The sequence below is a fragment of the Lytechinus variegatus genome, chromosome 16 (assembly GCF_018143015.1).
Source record: "Lytechinus variegatus isolate NC3 chromosome 16, Lvar_3.0, whole genome shotgun sequence".
Lineage (NCBI taxonomy): Eukaryota > Metazoa > Echinodermata > Echinoidea > Temnopleuroida > Toxopneustidae > Lytechinus > Lytechinus variegatus.
In genome coordinates this window covers 26732889-26756160 of record NC_054755.1, presented here as the reverse complement: position 1 = coordinate 26756160, position 23272 = coordinate 26732889, and the positions used below count along the sequence as shown (strand labels likewise).

Genomic DNA, 23272 nt, shown 5'->3' with positions numbered 1-23272 from the left:
AAACAAAGAAACCTGTATCAAGCAAAGCTGCCATGAAAGCATGGGGTTTTGGCTGGCTGGAGTGCTCCTGTGACAGTGCTCTCCGTATCCACTGCCAGGCATGCCGATCCGACCACCCTAAGACAAGCAAGAATAGAGGATCCATGTCCAATGATCCTTTCATTTGCGGGACAAACAAAACAAATTTTGCTTTCGGCAAGCCATCTGTCAAGACGTGCTCAGATAAGTCTCCTAAAGCTCATATTCTATTTTTTTTTCAAATTTGCAGAAGCTATGGAACAATACAGTGACACAAGCTGTCAGATAAGCAAATATGCGAGATGCCACAAATATGCAAGATGCTGCCAGAGCAATGTCACAAGAGCAATACTAAAAAAGAAAAGAAAATCAGACCCACTAGTGATAACCTACAGAGCATTCAGATCAACAAGGCAGAGCAGGATGCCACCCCCCCCAAAAAAAAAAATTTCACAATTAATGTCATAGTCAAATGTCTATATACTAAACCAAGGCTATCATTGGAGGTCGAAATCATTCCACAATGCTACATGAGCTAATCCAGAGAAAAGATATGAATACTCCTTTGAGTAAAAATATGTCGTATTTCCGAAGAAAAATCCTTTTTTTCTGTAAGAGTGCAGCAGGTGTTTGAACCTTCTATAATGAGTACGCACGTGCGAGGCGGGATCTCAATTAGTCTCCTCAAGACGAACGAAATAAAATTATCTTATAATAGTTGAATGTTCCTTTTTTTGTATTGTTCAATTCATATTCTATTTTGCAAACAAACCGAACTATTCTGCAAGGAATAAATATGTGAGCCACATGTACCTGATAAACATGGAAGTTGTTCCTACAAAGACCAACGTCTACTAGATTGCACTTTACTATGGCAGGCAGTTAATGTGAATTGTTGGCATTTAAAATCTGGGCTTAGTAAATAATACAAAGATTAAAATCAATCCCCAAATGAAGCTGGCCAATCATGATCATTGTTGCAAACATAGTTTCTTGATAAGCCTGATCACTGACTATTAAATCAGAATTGTCATTTCCTGTGTCAATGATACCAAAAGTACTAAATTCTGTGCAGATTTCTTAACTGATTTTGCATATCCTGGAAATGCCATTGGTCAAAACAATGTTATATTAATAATGTCATGTGCATGTAGTAATGTGCATTATGCTGCAGCTCAGAATATTTTTTGAAATGCACATTAATGTCATTTGCCATTTTGAAACTTGTCTAAAACCGATAGACTACTAATACATGATTCTGGAGATCCAAAGATGTTCTGTGAAAGGCTAACCACTAAACCTGGTTCAGTGGAGGATACATGGAGACCCTAATGCCGCTTGCATCTTCAAATATGACTATGAATACTGGTGATTGACTTGAATAATAATATCATTGTTGTTAACCAACTCTACAGAAAAGAAACACCATAAAACAGGTTTGTTGGAAGGCTTTAAAGGGGAATCCAACCCAAATAAAAACTTGTTTTTATAAGGAAAAGAAAAATCAGACAAGTTGATAGGTGAAAGTTTGAACAATATTGCACAAGCAAAAAGAAAGATGAATTTTTAAAAGTTGTAAATATTGGTAATCACTATACCCATGGAGATTTCAAATTGGCCGCATATGGGATGTCATAGTGATGTAAGGCAAGGACTACTCTTCCATGTACTCCAATACATATTATGGCTAAAATGTCAATTTTCCGAAAAGTTTTATTTCAAATTATATTTTTCTTTCATGAGGACATAAAACAATATACTACATGGGTTATATTTAGATTACTGCCCCAGGGGAATGGGTACTTAGGAGAAAACCACAAATCCCTGATAATAAAGTACATGGCCTATGGGAAAGTTGTCCTTGCCCCTTGTCATAATTTACTTACCCAGTTGCCAATTTGAAATCTACATAGTATTAGTGATCTCAATTTTAAAGCAGCCATAACTTTCTTATTGCTTGTCCAATTTCTTTCAAACTTTCACCATTCTGTTTAATTTATTTTTCTCCTTCCCAACACAACATTTTATGGCCAAGGCTGGATTCCCCTTTACCCTATTCAATATGCCAAGACAAATATAATATAGGCATCACTAAAAGGTCCTCTACACCCCAAGTCAATTCATAGTCTTACTTTTCAGACTTGTGTACAATTTTTCAGAATAAAAGATGCATGCCACAATCGTAACCTGCTCTCAATCGGTTGTGCAAGCTTTAAAAATTGTTTTTAAATATAAAAAAAACAATGAATAATTAAATAAGTAACATGGTTCTATACATATGACTTTATAAAAAATATTAAAAATGATAGGACCTTGAACACCATTCAATCTCTCTTGCGATGGATTTCGAAGTCTTCATCGATGGGATGGACGATGGTTCAGAAAGAAAATGGATGAGATGGATTGGCGATGAATTTTCTTCACATCCTTGGTTCCGGTGGAAACACGCTGTTTTCGCCTGCAGGATGTAAGCTACGTCTGATTGGAATAAAAATCTAGTCAAGAAAAAAATTCATTAGATCCTTCAATATGCTGACTGCTATTGATGAAGAGGCCAGCAGCTCAAGCTAAAGCCGTGGTAATGATAATTGCATATTGTATCCCCGGAAAGTGTTGTATAAATCAAACTATTATCATAGTTATTAACATCTAATTGCCAGAAAAAAAATATTTCATGCAAATTCTTGCATTGCTCATTGAAAACTCTAACAAAGCTTGAAGAACACAACACTCAAGCGAAAGCTGGGTAATAATAGTTGAACTTTGTATCCTATGGAAACAGTGATATATAAATCCAATTGTTATCAAATCTTATTATGAACATCTAAATATGAGTCTGAAAAATTGTGAAATTCTTGCACTGCCTATTGATAACTCTCACAGTCTGAACAGTTTCTAAAAAAATAAACAGTTTGTACATTTACAACTGACCTTGTAAAAAGCTAGCACATGAGAGACAGCTACATGTCGTCAACAATTGAAACTAACATAAGGTTGCAATAACCAAAAACAAAGTTTCAAAGTCTGTTAAGGTTACATGATGAAAGGATACACTGCAATACTCAATTGGTCCAGCTACATGCAATATGACGAGAAATGACAAAAAGATTGTTAAAATCAAAGAAAACAGAATGAACATGGTGAAATCTACAATTTATTGATGGGAGTCTATGAAGTTCGCATCTTGCAGAAGACTACATCCTAAACAGACTATCCAAAAAATGGGTTTGCATAAAAGCAGAAAAACCACATTTAATACATAGGAATTGATTCTCATTTAAACAGTCACTTTATTGTCATGATAATTATGTGTAAGTCAGTAATTGGTCATTTTAACTACCCCCCCACACACACCTACAATGATACAATGTACTTGATGTTCCCATACATTTAAATATAATCTACATTTATGAATGTCCAACTACCTTTATTCTACTTTTTAACTGCATATCATGAGCTGTTCAGGCTATGAAAAAGATAAATACCAATTGTGTTACAATCTCAAAATCAGTTCAAACAGAATCAAATGAAATTGCCACCAAAGTATAATTATGCCAAATAGCTCTGGAAGAAAAAAAAGTGTAATTGCTGAGAAATTAGCAAAATAAGAACAGAATTCCATGAATTGTCAGGTATTTTCCAAACAATATTACTACACTGTCCCACATATGTCTTTTTGTGCTAGAGATAAGGAGTTGGTTTTCAGCTAAGATTTAATGATTTCACAATAGTACCAAAACTACATGTAGATCTATGATACGGTGGATTTAACCCGATTTTAAAGACTTTTTCATGAAATAATTGTTTGCTGCAACTACTTATTTTACCTTTAATTGACAGGTCCCACTCATTGATAGGGGGATTATACATTGTACTATCTAGAATTGCCTTACTGCTTAAGGCAAATGAAATCACTCCTACTCGATATACTCACGTTTGATAATAAATGATCCATATTCTGATTGGCCAATGTGATGGCTTCTTTGCTTCCAACACTGTTAAGAAGAAGACAACAAACCTTTGTTTAATATTATCAAAGAAATATGAAATGGGGCATAGGAGTGAGAAAGGGACAAGTTCACATGAATGTTGAGACTAGAAATTTGGACGCGTCAAAAGAACACAGATGCCCCCGATCAACGCGATCAGAAATTGATTCAATATGATTGAACTTAATATCGTGCAAAAGCCAATATGCATATATATATATATATTTAAAATGATCAAAATTTAGACCTTTGAACAAACTCGCACTTATGATCTGTGACCTTTGAACTTTAACCTGCAGACTCCAAATCTGAACTGAGCCTGTATATTGGTGTCATCTACCTACACACCAAAAAATGTTTAAATTCCATTGAATATTTGACTTATTGCATGGAAACAAGCTCGCATATTTAATGAGCTGTGACCTTTGACCAGCGGACTCCGAATTCAAACTTAGCTTGTATTTTGGTGTAATCTACCTACACACCAAAATTTTTAAAAATCCATTGAATATTCGAGTTATTGCGCGGAAACCAACTCACATATTGAATGAGCTGTGAACTTTGACCTGCGGACTCCGAATTCGAACTTAGCCTGTATTATGGTGCCATCAACCAAACATACCAAAATTTTTAAAATCCATTAAACATTTTACGAGTTATTGCGTGGAAACCAAGTGGGGGATGGACAGACGGACGGACAGGGGCAAGGCTTAATGCCCCCTCTGGACTTCGTCTGCGGGGTATAAAAAGGGGCATGAAGCGGGGGGGGGGGGGGGGGTGGGGCAAGACAATCACAGTGAGCAGGGGTTGGGGGAAGGGACAAACATATCAACTCACCCTTGAGCTTGTAACTGATCATCCATCTCAAAATGGAGTCTAGCCAGCTTTTCCTGTAGGTCTCTAACATTGCTCATCTTCTCATATGAACAGTTCTCATCTGTTGAAATATCAAAATTTGTAATGTTTTTTTTGAAATATTGAAGAGAATGTTCAGAAGTGATAGATTGATTGATTGATTAGGGTTTAACGACACTACCAACACAATGTGTCATATAAGTGTCAAGCTAGATATTACTTTAATGCGTATACTGAGTTAGTTGAGTGGCTACTTTCCCGGGAAAAAATTCCCTACTCTTTTCGAATAGGAAAGCAGTTTCTTTAACGTGCAAGTGGGGTTGCTCTCCATCACACGGGACCGACAGCTTTAAGTCTCCTCCGAAAGACTATAGTTAATTTTTAATGTCTTAATAAATGTCATAGTTGCTTTGATAATCTTCAATCAGAAGTGATAGAAAGAAAAGCTTCAATGGAACTGATCAAAACATTCATATATTGTCCTAATTATAATTTACCTATACAGATTCATTGTATGATTGCTTTTTGTTCGCAATCAATGTTTTATGTCTTTGTAATTTCACTTTTAATGTACATTTCAACCGGCCTTGAACCAGTATAGGTTCATGGACCTGGTTGTGCTTGTTACTTTTTCATTGTTTCACTTAGTTCATTTGTATACTGCTTTTATTCAAAGACAAATGATTACAGACAGTCCTGTCTATGCAAAATGCTACAAAAATGAGACGAGTTATTCTGTCTCAATACTTCACACACACAATATAAATGCGGTAAAATTGAACTTGAAGGAAATCCAATATCCACTGAATAATTCATTTTCTCAGAGAAAGAATGCGAAAAAAAAATCTTGAACTGGGACCCTGCCTTGCATGTACTCTACAACTCAAGCTATCCATGCTCCCATTTCGTTCTCAAACTATCCATATGAAAGTGTTTTTCAGGGGCCTGAAAAACGGTAAGCATTTATACTTTTCAGCGGGTACTTAAAGGTTATCTTCTTAATTGTTATTTGTGAGTTGCTCTAGGTTAAGATATGCTTTTAAATACTATGTTATTTTTAATTTTGGAGCCTACAAAAACTGTAAGACTGGAGAATGTTATGATGTATCAATATATATTGTATCTTGTATCTTGTCTAACTTGATTCTTCTGCAGAGGGTCAGCCCATGTTTTTTCCTTTTATATTCTTTTCTTGTGTTTCTTTTACCTTTGTCGTGTTTTGTTTTCTACTTTACTACTATTATTTATACATACGATCTTCCTCTTTTTTTCATGCCATGTTATCCATACTTACAATGTATTTCTTCTTCCATCATATATCCCTTAATTATCTCATATTGTTGTTAGTTTATTACACTTCATAATTGTACATTCAAGCAATGTATTCTATTCTTTTTAATGTGTGTTTTTTGTCATGAGTTTTAGTTTGTCTTTTTTTGTTTTGTTATTGCTTTTTTAGTTGTTTTGTTTCTTTTGTATTTTTGAAGATATTACATGTACACAGTGAATACTATTTAGTCATGTACTTGAAACAAAGGAGACCCTAGCCTTACAAGCCCTGCTTTTTTCAGGGGTTCTCCTTGTCTTTCTCTCAATACGTAATTAGTTATTGCCCGTTTTTTTTCTACTGTAACAATGATTTATGGTTAATTGATTTTCATTTGTAGAATGTGAAATCACACTTGTAAGATAAAATGTATGTGCAAAAAGAAAGACGAATAAATATCTTTTCTTATCTAACTTGTTTGTTGTTGAGAATTGAAATATGTCAATGTGCATTTGTGTGAAACTTTATGAGATGAGCAATGTAACCATTCATTTATAAAAGCAGATAAGAATTTCAGAAAAACTTACTCTTCAATTAACAATCATGGGTCTAGTAACCATAAAAGTGGTCGTGTGTGAAAAGTTTAGCAAAAGGATGTCATCAAAGTCCTCAGTTTCTAAAAACTAGTATCTCATGGGCATGGTTGCCCCAGTAAGACCTCGGAAAAGCAAGGTGTAGTTCCTTGCTATGCGTATGAGGATAACGCAAATGAAGCGATCTTAAACTGTCTTCTGAAGACAACACCAAGGCAAAAGATAAATATAACGAAGGTTCTGGAGTATCCGAATAGTTTTCGGCTTACAAAAGATTCCAAGGTAAGGAAATTATTAAGTACATGAAAAGATTTGATGTAGGAGTCATTGAATGCTAATGTTCACTTAGTTCTAGATTTTTGGGGTCTCATTACAAATAATAATCATTTAATAATAGAGCTGGGGTGTTTACTAATACTAGTATGTTGTGTTATTAAGTTAAAGTTTGTATATAAATTAAGTGTCTGACTTTTCTGTGCATAGACCGACGTGATTAGAAAATGTGATCATTTTAATAAAATTGTTAAAATTTGTGTGTAAAATGAATTGGTGTGTGTCTGACTTTTCTGTGCATAGACTGACGTGATTAGAAAATGTGATCATTTTAATAAAATTGTTAAAATTTGTGTGTAAAATGAATTGGTGTGTGTCTGACTTTTCTGTGCATAGACTGACGTGATTAGAAAATGTGATCATTTTAATAAAATTGTTAATTTGTGTGTAAAATGAATTGGTGAAGTGTCTGACTTTTCTGTGCATAGACTGACGATATTAGAAAATGTGATCATTTTAATAAAATTGTTGAAATTTGTGCGTAAAATGAATTGGTGTACACACATGGGGCACACATTTTCCTTACAAAAGCTTAATCAACAACATTCATAATAGTCAATTTTTTTTTGAAAATTACACATTATCACATTCACAGCACACGCAGGGTAGGGACGGGTGGTAAATAAATCTATCCCTTATTTTTCTGTGGCAGTAGCAGTAGATGAATCTACCATGCTTATTAGATTAAGACGTACACGCTAGCTTAATAGATCTATAAAAAACTAAACTAAGTTACGCCTGATGGTTGTTTGCTTGGACTACCAATTTTACTAAGATTGTCCGGACACACACCTGTTGAGCTGTTTGGCTACATTATTATAGGAATAACCGTTGATTCTGGGAATTTGTAACAATTTCTGACAATTTACTATCATCCCCACTCAGCAAAAATACAGAGATTGAATCTTTTGGTCTAACGTACGTTAATGTCCAGCATATCCGGGCACAAAACTGTCAAAAGTCATTTGGAAAAATTTACAACTTTCATCATTTTTAGTAGGATGGGGGGGTTGGGTGTCCGGACACGCAACAAAAATAAAGCCTTCTCTTTTGTCTTTGGATTAAACAAAAACTGTGCATTGTCATTGATTAATGCTATTAAATCATCATCAATATTTGTTCTCTATAATGTTATCGAACGTCTTGTGCTAAAACATTTAAGAGATTTGAAATGAACTTTTTCAATTGGCCGTTTAAAATTGACTGTTTGGATACACACATAGGCGGCAGAAGCGGGGGGAAGTGTCCCCCCCTAAATTTTAGTTGGGGGGACGGTCCCCCCCTAAATTTTGTTTTGATAACTTTTTTTTTGCTTGTCAAATTTTTTTCCTGCGTCCCCCCTAAGTTCACGTGGACCCCCCCCCCTGAAACGTGTGTTGTCCCCCCCTAAAGTTTATGATGATTACCTTTTTTGGGGGGGGCTTGCCAAAAATTTTTTGGTTAGCAACTCATAAAATTTAGGTTCAAAACCTTTTTTGGGGGCGCTTGTCAAATTTTTTACCTGTGTCCATCCCAAAATTTCAGGTGGACACCCCCTAAATTTTCTGGCTTCAGCCGCCAATGGATACACAACCTGTCCGGACACCTATACAAAATTGTGTTAGAAAATAGTATAGAGAATAAAATAAAAGATTACAACTGTTGAATTCATATTGTTGGTGTAATCTAAAGACGAAAAAAGAATGCTTCAAAAATGTTCTGGACACCCGAGTCGTAGCGCGCCAAGGGTAGAGGCTAGTGTGGGGTTCATGTACTGGCAAGCCTAACGTTAGGGCTTAGGCTAGGCTTAGATTATTGCCTGCTGCCAAGACTCCATGATGAAGATGTATATGTAAAAATATTTTTAAAAAACATGGAGTCCTCAAGGCTAGGCCCTCCCCCTAAATGGACCAAAAATCTCACAAAATCGGTGCCTTCGGTCAGTACCAACTATTTGATTCATGAAACAATCCTTAAAAAATATCCTTAGAAAGTCGGTAGTTTTACCACGAGTACTTACCAAAGGCCTGTAGCTTGCCAGAGTTGAATTCCTCCAGGAGGTTCAGAAGACCATTCTGCATCTGTCTTATATCCGACGCATTGGTGATGAAACTATGCTCCTTGCATCCAGCTTCCATGGCACCATCAACTACGGTCTTATGCTTAGACTTCTCCTGCAAAAGATTAAAGGTCAAATCAATTTAAAGGATTTAAAGGGATAATCCAGCCTGAAGATATTCATATCTAAATAAATAAGAGTAAAATTGACAGAGCAAAATGCTGAAAATTTTATCAAAATCGGACAACAAATAACAAAGTTATTGAATTTTGAAGATTTGCATTTATTCTGGTGAAAAAGTTTTAGGCACGTCTTCATGAATATTAGGTGGGCTGATATTTTTTTCAATGTTATTACACGAGTCATGAACTCATAATTGTTTCATCTGTAAGTGATGTCTCCATCATAGTGAAATAAGTTGCAGCAATAAATAATGATAATAGGGGCATATTTACCCAGGGTAGCCACTTCAGTTCCTAAAACTGTTCTCTCAGTGGGCCCTGCTATTAATAACTAATTAATGCACTTATTCAGTTGTCAATCCAATTGTTTTAGTTCTAGGTAGAAAAATGTTTGAATAAACCTAATTTCATATAAAATACAAAAGAACAATATGTGACTATAATATACTAATTATTTATAATCACGTATTACATTTTAGTATTTGTGAAATAATAATTTTATCTATAAATTGTTCTTCAAAACGGCATTGCTATAGATCGGATGTACGTCATAACGAAGCGGTTCAAGGGTCAGGCCTATTGTCTTTGCTTTGTTGACAAATGGATTGGGGGATCTACAGGAGATCGGTCTGGTAAGAAACGTCTCATTTTTACCATTTACAGTGATATAATTTTTATCCCTCTATACGCATTAGGTGTATGAAGGTTCATAGATAAATAAAATTCACCCCTACAACTATGGAAAGAGTGTCAAGGCTCCATGATGAAGTAATATATAAGTCAAAATATTTTAAAAACATTAAGTCCTCAAGGCTATTTCCAGACACATTTTATGGAGCATTTAAGCCTTATATTTCACTTATTAGGAATTTGAATGCTAAGTTTTGAGCAATGTCTTTGACAATAATGCTATTGCTAATAAAATTAAAAATACTAAGGTAATGCTTTTTAGCAGAAATTCTGTTTCATTTTTGTTGTTGTCCAACCTAGTCTTATCATGAAATTGGGAACCACCGGTCACTTCTTCAAGCAGCCTTAATTAGTCACACACATTAGTTCCGTATTTCCATCTCCTTCCACTTTGCACACAAGTGCAGGCCTACATTTTGACAACTGGTTCTCCCAAATACAATTTGGCCATTTTTTTTCCCATTTTGGGCACTCTCTCGCTGCAACCATCCTGCCTGTGGGGAATCTACAGGTGGGACTATGGTATGACAATGCTGTACAAAGCAAACACTTTAAAAATAATTAAAATATCACTTTTGTGACCAAAATTACCATTTCCTTACAGTTGCAATCTATTTTTCATTCGTAACTTGGGAATAATTTTTGTATTCACCAGAGCGCTCAAAATTTTGAACTTTGGGCATATTTTTGTGTATGCCCTCTATTAGAGGAAAGTAATATGGCAAGAACATTTTCATTTTTCAATCTCTATTTTGAATTAAGAGAAAAATAATTTAAAGAATCAAATTTACTCAAGAGCCAAGTTGTATGATGAATAGGTTTAATGGAAACTGTCAGTCTTTCTCTTTTTTTTTTTTTTCTTCTTACTTCCGGTGGGAACTTGGATTCGAACCTCTCGCTGCAGAACGAAGCATCTCCAGTCTGTCAACTTACTGAGCTAGCAGGAATTGTTGAAAGCCATGGGTTTCATAACAATTATCAACCGATATTACGACTAGTCTACTCTCCAAGAGTATTGATTATTTATTTTTCTGACTAAATAAACCGATGCCATTGGGAATTACACACTCAAATTTTTGACGGAATAAAGCCATATTTTGGTATGTATCCGACTTTTCCTTCTTAAATCTCTTAGATATATGTTAGATAATTCTTGATAGACCTTCTCCATATTTTTTTTTTCAATTTTAGTGGAGGGGACATATGGAAGTCTTGCCTATCAGATCCTTGTTCATTGAATGAGTTAATTTTGGGGGGCTTTGCTTACCTGTGTTTTATTCTTGGCTGTCCTGTTCGGGGCATTGCCCGCGGGCTGTTTGCTATGTTTGGAAGGCTGGTGTCCTAGGCTGTGGCTACTGCGAGCATACTGCGGTCCCATCCAGGCGACTCCGCTGTGGCTCCCAGCTCCTCGGAAATCCCTTCCCATCCCAGGAGGATATCCTGTAAAAATTAAATTAAATTCAATTTATTTCCACAGCACGATGGAAATTGACTGTAAAATCATACAAATCAATCTAATGAACTCAATACACAGATATACCTGAATTGGGTAAACCAACTGCCTACAGAATATTACTGTATGAAAAACATAGAGGGACAAAGACTCAAGACCGATTCAGGGTTTGTCCCGATTATATAAAAATGCAAGATTATAAAAAAAAAAAAGAGTTCCATCCAAAAAATAAAATGTGACAAAGTAATGTTCCATACCAACTCATAAATGACACTTTATCAAATTGTGTTTGGTATTTTAACCTAGTACACCAATGAACTATACCCAAAAACTATCTCGTGTGTAATGTACACCACAAAAGTGTGATACCTCAATGCAATATCCCAGAAAAGAATTGCATAAGAATTGCAGGCGCTGGTAATGGTGATGGCCTCCTGTGTTGGATTCACTTCCCTTGCATAGTGAAGGCATGTTAGCCAGTGTGATTCAGCTTCAGCGAAGGTTGGATACGCATACATGTATCACAGAAATGTGATATCTATGTAGCTATGCAAAATTCATGCAAAAGGACTGCATGAACTGATAATGATGACAGCCTCCCAAGTGTATTTGACTAACCACGCATGTATGATGAAGGTGCTCTAGCCAGTCATTTAGCTTGTATGCAATTTGATAAACCAATGAGGTTTGGGCACTGGTTTTTATGGTAATTACTTTCGAGGGGGGGGGACTTTCAGACTTTGAGTACGGTATGCAAAACAAATGCTAAGGTATGCACTGGCATTGCAACAAACCCTCATTACATAACCAATTGAAAGTGTTTTTGTTGTACTTCTGATGTTCCCCAATAATGGCTGCCATAGTTTACAGTGCACTGAAGTCAGATTTATCTTTAGAAAAATTGTGTTTAATAGGGTGCTGATTTTTAGTGTGACTTCCTTCTGGGGGCTTGACAAAGGATAAGCTCTGCACTGACATAGCAACACACAATTGGAGCACATCATGAACTGAATAGTGATTTTCACTGACTATTGTTACTGCAAATCCTTATACCTGATTGGCCGAGAGTTAATTAGTCAGTGAAAAATCACCCAAAATACTTTCACGACATGACCACCTTGAGCCATTGCATCATCTCCTGTAAATTATGTGCATGTTCTTTTCTTCTATTAAATGAAGCCATTATTTAAGGTTCCAGTGCACTGAAGTCAGATTTATCTTTAGAACAATTGTGATAGGGTGCTGATTTTTATTGTGACTTCCTTCTGGGGGCTTGACAAAGGATAAGCTCTGCACTGACATAGCAACACACAATTGGAGCACATCATGAACTGAATAGTGATTTTCACTGACTATTGTTACTGCAAATCCTTATACCTGATTGGCCGAGAGTTAATTAGTCAGTGAAAAATCACCCAAAATACTTTCACGACATGACCACCTTGAGTCATTGCATCATCTCCTGTAAAGTATGTGCATGTTCCTTTCTTCTATTAAATGAAGCCATTATTAAGTTGATGGAATTATATGTTTATCAGAAAAAAGGAACACATTCTTTCATTGACCTGTACAATATCAGGTGGTTGACATTCAAACATTTACTTTCAATGACAAGTAACAAGCACTGTAAGCACTACTTTTTCAAATTTCTACAATGTAGGGTTATTCATCCCCAATACTATTGTCCTATTGATAAGGTTCTGCCTATTAAAGATAATGGTTCACTGCAGACAGATTTGGGTGTGCTGCTACCATGTAACTAACATTCAAGACTTTTTGCATGTACTATCGGAGGCCGGGGGACTCTCTACAACACTTCAATTCCTTTGAAAATACAAGTCAAAAGACAATGGACAGCTGAGAGGCTTCCATCAAAAGTTGGTGGACCAGGAGAGCATTGGAATCTTGTGTCTCTGGATATCAACATATATTTGTACATGCAATTGTTCGTCTGGTGCAAATATTCAAATAACTTGCTGTCCCAGTCCATCAACTTTTGACAAAAGCCTCTCAGCTCTCCATTGTGATTTGAATTGCATTTTGAAAGAAATTGGTGGTTGTAGATAGTTCCTCTATAGTAAATGCGAAAACTCCCTGCATGCTTTAAAACACATGTTGCTCTCAATAACCTGAAAGCTTGCTAGAGGCTTTTCAGACATAGCATTATGTGATGTTGTTTGCAAACTGGATTCCAAAGTCCAGTTTCTTTAACAGGCTAAATGCATAGTGTATCTTGATTGTAACTAAGTACCCAAGAAAGAAACATCCATATTTTAATCACTAAGAAAACAAGTCTATTGTTACATAGCTATTCATCAACATCATTGCTTGAAGAAAGATGAACTCTTTTATCAAATTGAAATTTACTGGAGAACTAAAATAGCAGAAGTATTTCTGTGGTAACTAAACATTACTTGTGCATTTTTTTCCTTCAAATGTTCACATTTCATTCATTTCTATTGCTCAATATGTGTATTGATACCACATGCTATATAATTTAATGTACAAAAATAATAAAAATGTATTAAGGGCTCAGTGATGCAGCTATCATTCAAATGATATTATTGAGCTGAGCACCCAATAGAACATTATCACAACACTCCAGCGGACATTCAATGCCATGGCCACCAATCAATATGACATCCAAGGGTGGGCTCGGAACACTTCTAGTCATTCTTACCTACAGGTGAAGAGATTTGACCAAGGCTATGTCCACGCGTGTGTCTGGACTTGACCCCTGGTTGAGAGGTCAGCGACGATGACACCATGTGTGGTGCCACTAATGAAGCTGGTCTGTGAATCTTGGTGACCTCTGAACTCGCCTGATGCAGCGTCTTGGGGCTCCCGTGCATTTGACCGATTCTCGCTGATGCCATTTTAAATTTGGAGATGTCTGAAAAGATGAAGGACACATGATAATGAGAGACCTTACAAATTTATTTATAAATTTTATTTCTCAGCATAAAAAAACAATATAAAATTAGGGGGCCTATGTACAATGAAAAAGACATGCAGGCCTACATGTATACCAAGGCTTTTTTACCTGACTGCTAAGAAAGCACGAATGCCTATGAGCAAGCAACCAGGGGACCAACAGCTTAAGGTCCTCTCCGAGGGGACCCGGGGTGTCTCACAAAGATTTAAGTACGCACTTAAATGCCGACGCGTACATGATATGCAACGCACAATCTTATTGATAGATACGCAGTACTGGGCGTCCTCATGGCACGATCTGACCAATGCGGTCAAGCCTTTCATACTGTACGCAACTTGGCATTTAAGTGCGACTCTAAGTCATACTTAAATCTTTGTGAAACACCCGTCTGGAAATGAGGATAAATGCCTTGCCAAAGGGCACTAGTGCATCACTTAGTATCGAATCCAGGTCACCAGAATCCGAAACCCCCGCTCTACTGACTGAGCTATTGTGCCTATAAGAGAAAAACGGAAACTAAGTTACTGAGAAAGTTTATAAAAACTTGTGAGTTGGTTGATAACGCTTATTAAACTGGGGGAGTCAATTTGACCCCTCCTCTACAAATTTTGTCACTACGCCATCGTACAAATTTTTTTGACTGCACCACTTACTGACTTTTTACTTTCAAGTCTTGCACATCGTTTGAGACCATATATGCGACGCCCGGGTACGCGGTTCAAAAAATAAGCAACATTTCGTAAGTGCATACAGGCCCCAAATTGCTCAAAAAAATTATTGAAAAATGATAGGAAAATATTAAGTGAACGAACCGGAAGTCTCAACAATCTTATGGTCGGGGGGGGGGGGGGCACTCAACCAAAAAAATGGTGGGGGTGTGCTGCAGGCGAGACAAAAAACGGGGGCCTCGGAGCGGGCTTATTGTAACAAGTGGAATGCCTCTGGCCGTCTCACCTGCATCACGAGATTCAACATAGCAGCAGTGCTCACTTTGAAAACTACTATAACTCGCACAAGATGTTCAGTGATACTTGGTTACTCTTATTTCCACGTTTTATGAACTAGACCAATACACTTACAGAGATAGGATGGTAATTCAACAAATACCCCCAATGTTTCCAAAATTCATTGACCTCAAATGACCTTTGACCTTGATCATGTGACCTGAAACTTGCACAGGATATTCAGTGATACTTGATTACTCTTATGTCCAAGTTTCAAAAGTCAGATCAATAAACTTGCAAAGTTATGATGGTAATTCAACAGATACCCCCATTATGGCCAAAGTTCATTGACCTTTGACCTTAATCATGTGACCTAAAATGCGCACAGGATGTTCAGTGATACTTGATTACTCTTATGTCCAAGTTTTATGAACTAGACCAACATACTTTCAAAGTTATGATGGTAATTCAACAGATACCCCAATTCGGCCAAAGTTTATTGACCCTAAATGACCTTTGACCTTGATCATGTGACCTGAAACTTGCACAAAATGTTCAGTGATACTTGATTACTATTATGTCCAAGTTTCATGAATCAGATCCAAAAACTTCTAAAGTTTTGATTGTAATTCAATAGATACCCCCAAATCGGCCAAAGTTCATTGACCCCAAATGACCTTTGACCATGGTCATGTGACGTGAAACTCATGCAGGATGTTTGGTGATACTTGATCAACCTTATGTCCAAGTTTAATGACCTAGATCCATATATTTCCTAAGTTATGATGACATTTCAAAAACTTAACCTCAGGTTAAGATTTTGATGTTGATTCCCCCAACATGGTCTAAGTTCATTGACCCTAAATGACCTTTGACCTTGGTCATGTGACATGAAACTCTAAGAGGATGTTCAGTAATACTTGATTAACCTTATGGCCAAGTTTCATGAACTAGGTCCATATACTTTCAAAGTTATGATGGTAATTCAACAAATACCCCAATTCGGCCAGAGTTTATTGACCCTAAATGACCTTTGACCTTGATCATGTGACCTGAAACTTGCACAGGATGTTGAGTGATACTTGATTACTATTATGTCCACGTTTCATGAATCAGATCCAAAAACTTTTAAAGTTTTGATTGTAATTCAATAGATACCCCCAAATCGGCCAAAGTTCATTGACCCCAAATGACCTTTGACCATGGTCATGTGACGTGAAACTCATGCAGGATGTTTGGTGATACTTGATCAACCTTATGTCCAAGTTTAATGACCTAGGTCCATATATTTCCTAAGTTATGATGACATTTCAAAAACTTAACCTCAGGTTAAGATTTTGATGTTGATTCCCCCAACATGGTCTAAGTTCATTGACCCTAAATGACCTTTGACCTTGGTCATGTGACATGAAACTCTAATAGGATGTTCAGTAATACTTGATTAACCTTATGGCCAAGTTTCATGAACTAGGTCTATATACTTTCTAAGTTATGTCATTTCAGAAACTTAACGTCAGGTTAAGATTTTATGTTTGACGCCGCCGTCGTCGCAAAAGCGGCGCCTATAGTCTCACTCTGCTATGCAGGCAACGTTCTCGCCAGTGTAGAACACACGCGTCGCATGCGACACACGCAAATTCCACAAGCTCCTGGTGCGTCACGCGCAAAAAGTGAGCGACACGGGCAAAAAAAAAATTATAAAAAGTGAGGGAAAATCATCGAAAATAATTGTTGCATCATTCATCATCAATCCTCAAAAATATAGAATGTTTCAGAATCATTTCGGCAACAGACAAACTACGATCTTATCACTTGACCGGATAATATCCATGCATAGACACTGGCGCATTTCCACTTCCAGCCGGCTAGCCAGCCACCCAGCCACGCTAGCTTTGCCAGAACTGAACTGAATTGTCCGCGATGCGACGTAACTTCATTTTTACATGATACCGTATTCTGATAACTTTCAAGAAATTTTGATTTTAAAATGAATTGTTCCATATAATTTTCCTGGTAATTACTTGCTAAGTATATTCTTAACGTTCATTCTCAATTTCTGCTGTCATGTAACAACGAAATAATTGTTGAAATTCTTGGATGTATGAACTGTAATCAGCGACGTGCGTATGGCAAGCTATTTTAACATTTTCTGATATAAAAAATAATTAGATTTATTGATATCAAGAATTTCTTGAATTCATTTCTTGATATCAAGAACTCATTTCTTGATATCATAAAACGATTTCTTGATATCAAGAAATTAATTCTTGATACCAAAAAACATTTATTTTTATATCAAGAATTAATTTCTAACTTGATATCAAGAATTCATTACTGATTAATAATCAGAATGATATTTTTGCAATAAATTGACGATCGAATTCAGAAATGAATTCTTGATATCAAAGATTCATTTCTTGTGATATCAAGAATTCATTTCTTGATATAAAAAAATAATTTCTGGATATCAAGAATTCATTTCTTTAAAAAAATCAGATTGATTTTTTGCAATACATTGACGCTCGAAATCAGAAATGAAAATGAATTCTTGATATCAAGAATTGATTCCTGAATAGATATCAGAATGATTTTCTTGATATCAAGAATTCATTTCTTGATATCAAGAATTAATTTCTGAATAAAAATCAGAATTATTTCTTGCAATATATTGATGCACGAAATCAGAAATGAAAATGAAGACCTTGATATCAAGAATTAATTTCTTGATATCAATAATTCATTTGTGAATAAAAATCAGAATGATTTCTTGCAATATATTGATGCATGCACAAAATCAGAAATGAAAATGAAGATCTTGATATCAAGAATTAATTTCTTGATATCAAGAATTTCTGATTGAAAATCAGAATGATTTCTTGCAATACATTGACCCTCGAAATCAGAAATGAATCCTTAATATCAAGAAATACTTGACATCAAGAAATTAATTCTTGATATTAGAAAATGTGAATGAATATTAAAACGGTTTGCGATATACATGTGGATTTTGTGAAAGGAAAAAAGCGAGATCCCGGGAGCGAGATGTTAATGTTATTTGTATGACAGCTAATTGCTGGATTCACCATTTATTTTTCATTCTTTCATCTAAAACAGACTATAATTTCTTGTATTGTTTTTCACATGTGTGTACAGTTCTATTGATTGATGTTCTAGGGGGGGGGGGGGGTGGCGTGAGATCGATGTTTAGGTATTTTTAATCGATATGTCATGCCAACTCCCCCGCCCCTAGATCCTGCATCGTACAGATCAGAAATATGCCTAAGACTTTGCAACATCTCTCTAAAGGGAATTTGAATTGCAAAATGATGAAAATGGTCAACACATTTTCGAAGTCTCAACCTGAAAAAAAATAAAGCATGGTAAAAATGAATAAGTGATTTTGTATATTTCCAATATTTCCCAACTGAAAATTAACTTACTGAAAACACACGTTCGTGATACGTGTCATTTTCAAGTGACCAAACATTAAAGCGGGAGTTCACCCTGACAAAAAGTTTATTGTAAACATAGCAGAACTTAAACATAATGATAAGCATTGATGAAAGTTTTACGAAAATCCATCAAAGACTTTAAAAGTTATTAGAATTTGTATAATTTTTTTTTTATTTGTATAGTCGCTGATTGAAAAAAAAAATCAATGAAATGTCCGTCACCACCCAAAGCAATTGCTCTCATGGCTCATGTTTTAAAATGACCTCAGTGGCTGCCCAAATGATACCCAAGAGAAACGATTTTCATCTCATGTTTACCTGATTTAATGGTTCAGCAAATCTTGGCAGATTATCTAAATTTGTTGTCGAGTGTCCTGATGACAGATCTAGCCCAGCTGCTTCACCCAAGGTATTACGCAATGTACCTTATATGACGAAGGAGGTATCACTTGCTTTGGCTGTAGCTTCATTTTTTTTTTATTTCTTAAAGAGTTCATAGCAAAAGCCTAAAGGTATATAAAATATATTTTAACTCGTTAGGACCTCAAAATTTTTTAAAACATTCCTAATGGATCGTTCATGAATCTGAGATTTTTGTGACTTCTATTTCGTTTTATTTTCTTTCCCCCGGTTGTCAGAAAAATGCGTGATTTATATTTAATTTTGGAGAACGGGAGTCCGTACCGAAAGGTATATTAAATATATTTTAATTCATCAACACATCAAAACAATTTTAAAACATGTCCTGATAGATCGTTCATTAATCTAAAATGTTTGTGACTTTTGTTCTTTTATTTTCATTTCCGCTGTTGTCAGAAAATTGCGTGCTTTATATTTCTTCTCGGAGAACGGGAGTCTGTAACGAAATGTATATCAAATATATTTTAAATCATTAACACCTTAAAACAATGTTAAAACATGTCCTGAGATAGATCGTTCATTAATCTTAGATGTTTGTGACTTCTGTTCTTTTATTTTCATTTCCGCTGTTGTCAGAATAAATGTGTGAATTTTATTTCTGAGAGAGTTCAAAGCGAAAGGTATATAAAATATATTTAAACTCGTTAGGACCTCAAAACAATTTTAAAACATACCTAATCGATCGTTGAGATGTTTGTGACTTCTATCTTGTCTTATTTTCTTTCCCGCTGTTGTCAGAAAATTGCGTGTTTTATATTTCTTCTCGGAGAACGGGAGTCCATACCGAAAGGTATATCAGATATATTTTAATTCATCAACACCTTAAAACATGTCCTGAGATAGATCGTACATTAATCTTAGATGTTTGTGACTTCTGTTCTTTTATTTTAATTCCGCTGTTGTCATATACATCATACATGTGTGATTTTTATTTCTTAGAGAGTTCAAAACGAAAGGTATATAACATATACATATATCTTACATGTAACTCGTAAGGACATCAAAACAATTTTAAAACATACCTAATCGATCGTTCATTAATCTGAGATTTTTGTGACTTCTATTTTGTTTTATTTTCTTTCCCGCGGTTGTCAGAAAAATGCGTGATTTATATTTATTTTTGGAAAACGGGAGTACATAACAAAAGGCATATGAAATATATTTTAACTCAAACACCTCAAAACAATGTTAAAACATGTCCTGATAGATGCGTGATTTATATTTCCTTTCGGGGAACGGGAGTCCGTACTGAAAGATATATCAAATATATTTTGATTCATCAACACCTTAAAACAATGTTAAAACATGTCCTGAGATAGATCGTTCATTAATCTTAGATGTTTGTGACTTCTATTCTTTCATTTTCATTTCCGCTGTTGTCAGAATAAATGTGTGAATTTTATTTCTGAGAGTTCAAAACGAAAGGTATATGAATATATTTTAACTCGTTAGGACCTCAAAACAATTTTACAACATACCTAATCGATCGTTCATTAATCTGAGATGTTTGTGACTTCTAATTTGTCTTATTTTCTTTCCCGCGGTTGTCAGAAAAATGCGTGATTTATATTTATTTTTGGAGAACGGGAGTCCATATATAACGAAAGGCATCTCAAACACCTCAAAACAATGTTAAAACATGTTCTGATAGATGCGTGATTTATATTTCCTCTCGGAGAACGGGAGTCCGTACTGAAAGATATATCAAATATATTTTAATTCATTAGCACCTCAAAAATATGTTAAAACATGTCCCGATAGATCGTTCATTAAACTTAGATGTTTGTGACTTAATTCTGTTCTTTTATTTTCAATTCCGCTGTTGTCAGAATAAATGTGTGATTTTTATTCTTAGAGAGTTCATAGCGAAAGGTATATAAAATATATTTTAACTCGTTAGGACCTCAAAACAATTTTAAAACATTCCTAATAGATCGCTCATTAATCTGAGATATTTGTGACTTCTATTTTCTTTTATTTTTCTTTCCCGCGGTTGTCAGAAAAATGTGTGATTTATATTTACTCTTGGAGAACGGGAGTCCGTAACGAAAGGCATATCAAATATATTTCAACTCAAGCACCTCAAAACAATGTTAAAACATGTCCTGATAGATGCGTGATTTATATTTCTTCTCGGAGAATGGGAGTCCATAACGACAGGTATTTCAAATATATTTTAAGTTAATACAGCTCAAAACACTTTAAAACATTTCCAGACAAAAAGACCCATACATTTTTAGATAAACAGCAACTTAACATTTCAACATTTTGCCGATATCATCTTAGGTATTGGTGTGCGCCGCCGATTAGAACAATATTACAGTGAACTTCGCGGATTGGCAATGAAACTTGACTTTACCGGGATCAAATCATCAAAGCACATGTGAAAATCAAAACATCACGTGTAAAATCGGCCACCACCGAATCGGCGGGTTTGCGACACGCGTAAGAAAAATCCTGGCGAGAACGCTGTATGCAGGTGAGACAAAAAGGAGGGTCCTTGGAACGGGCTTCGGAATTACAAATGTTTATGAAAACGGGGGTCCTTGGAACGGATCGCCAGCATGTGAGCATGTATATGCATCCCTATGGAACGGTCATGCAGCTAGCGCGGCCTCCGCCGGTGAGCTCTGCAGCCGCTTTTCACCAAATTTGCGGCTCATTGTAGCAGATCAATGTGATCAGAACGGAGCAACAAAAAATATGCGAAGCTTTGGAGCGGATTTTTTTTCTCAATAAGAAAATGCTATGCCTTGGAGCGGCTTTCTTTGTTCTTTTTCTCGATCAATTCAACAAAAATGCTATGCCTCGGAACGGAAATTTGAGTGTAAAAATGGGGGTCCCCTCCGCAGCACATACCCATATACATTATATACTAAGTGCCTTCCCCGGGGTCGGCCAGGCGTGCATATAAAAATAATGGAACTTTCCTTCAGTTTTAATGGGAATTTTGGCACTTATTGCCCCTCTCATAAGAATATGAGGAACATTATCAACTAAAGAAAGTGAAATAAAAAGAAATTCATGTTAAATCCTAAGTTAAATATTTAGGTACGTATACCCAGTTGTTGTGTATCCGGACGGGTTGTGTGTCCGGACTATCAATTTTAGAATGTCATTTGGAAAAATTTACAAGCGAAGTTTCATCAATTTTTAGTACAAATATTAGGAAATATTATAAATAACAAAATAGATAATGATTACAGGTAATGAATTCGTATTTTTAGTGTAATCCACAGACAAAAAAGAAGGCTTCAAAAAGATAGTGTCCGGACACCCAACCCCCCCCCCCCCCCTCCTACGCAGACATGGGACCCCTTCAAACAAACAAATTTGTTAATACATGGGACCAAGATAAGGGCGCTAATGCACTTCCGCATCACCCAACGAAACAGAGCAGTTCGCCAGGGGCGCGCTTGCCCCGGGCCGGACGAACTCTGGGGATGATTGCGTTTTACTTTGTTCCGGCAAGAGACTGGAGGCGAAAGTGCACTAGCACAAACTGGCATCCCCATGTACTCCCTTGGTCATTGTTTTAGCAAACTAGTTTGAATAATTGAAATATTTTTGCCCAGACTTACTCTCTAATATCTCATTGACCGATGACCTGAATTTGAGCTCTCTTGGTAACGGCGAACAGCTTTGAATTCAACTTCGAATTCAACGGATTCCAGCTCCAACCGTACACCAGCAAGCCCGGTAACGTGATATGGGGCCGGCGCGGGGGAGGGGCGTTGTTGTTAGGCAAACCAATCGGGGGGGGGGGGGGGGGGGGGACAAAGATGTTTTTGAGGGAAACATTTCTGGGTAGTGAAAAAGAGTATTTTTTTTTCAAGAAAAATTAAAGCAATGTAGCGGAGGCAAGAGCGTACTAATAAGCTGTATGTATATGGGGAGGCAGGTCTGGCTTCCTGACCTAGCCTGGGGAGGTGGATCTACGTACAATGCACTGTAAAAATCATGTGGTGTTAAAACTGACACCAGTTTAGTGTTAATAGAGGACCATACCCTGAGGTGTTAAGATTAAACACTAGAGATTGAACATACAACACCAAATGTAACAACCAAGATATACATTAGGTCTATAACACCGTAAAACTAGT

The 23272-nt window shown here is 36.0% G+C and overlaps 1 protein-coding gene across 1 annotated transcript; it reads right to left on the bottom strand.

Annotated features, from left to right (window-relative positions):
• Positions 1-2333: 2333 nt before the first annotated feature.
• LOC121430122 (coiled-coil domain-containing protein 28B-like) lies at positions 2334-22875 on the bottom strand. The gene is made up of 8 exons (XM_041627400.1): positions 22751-22875; positions 14099-14311; positions 11233-11405; positions 9055-9208; positions 4845-4944; positions 3953-4013; positions 3071-3093; positions 2334-2496 (listed from the first exon to the last, which is right to left on the bottom strand). The coding sequence occupies exons 2-8, from the start codon at positions 14292-14294 to the stop codon at positions 2439-2441; spliced, it is 765 nt and encodes a 254-aa protein (XP_041483334.1). The 5' UTR covers positions 14295-14311; positions 22751-22875; the 3' UTR covers positions 2334-2438.
• Between the last annotated feature and the right edge of the window lie 397 nt (positions 22876-23272).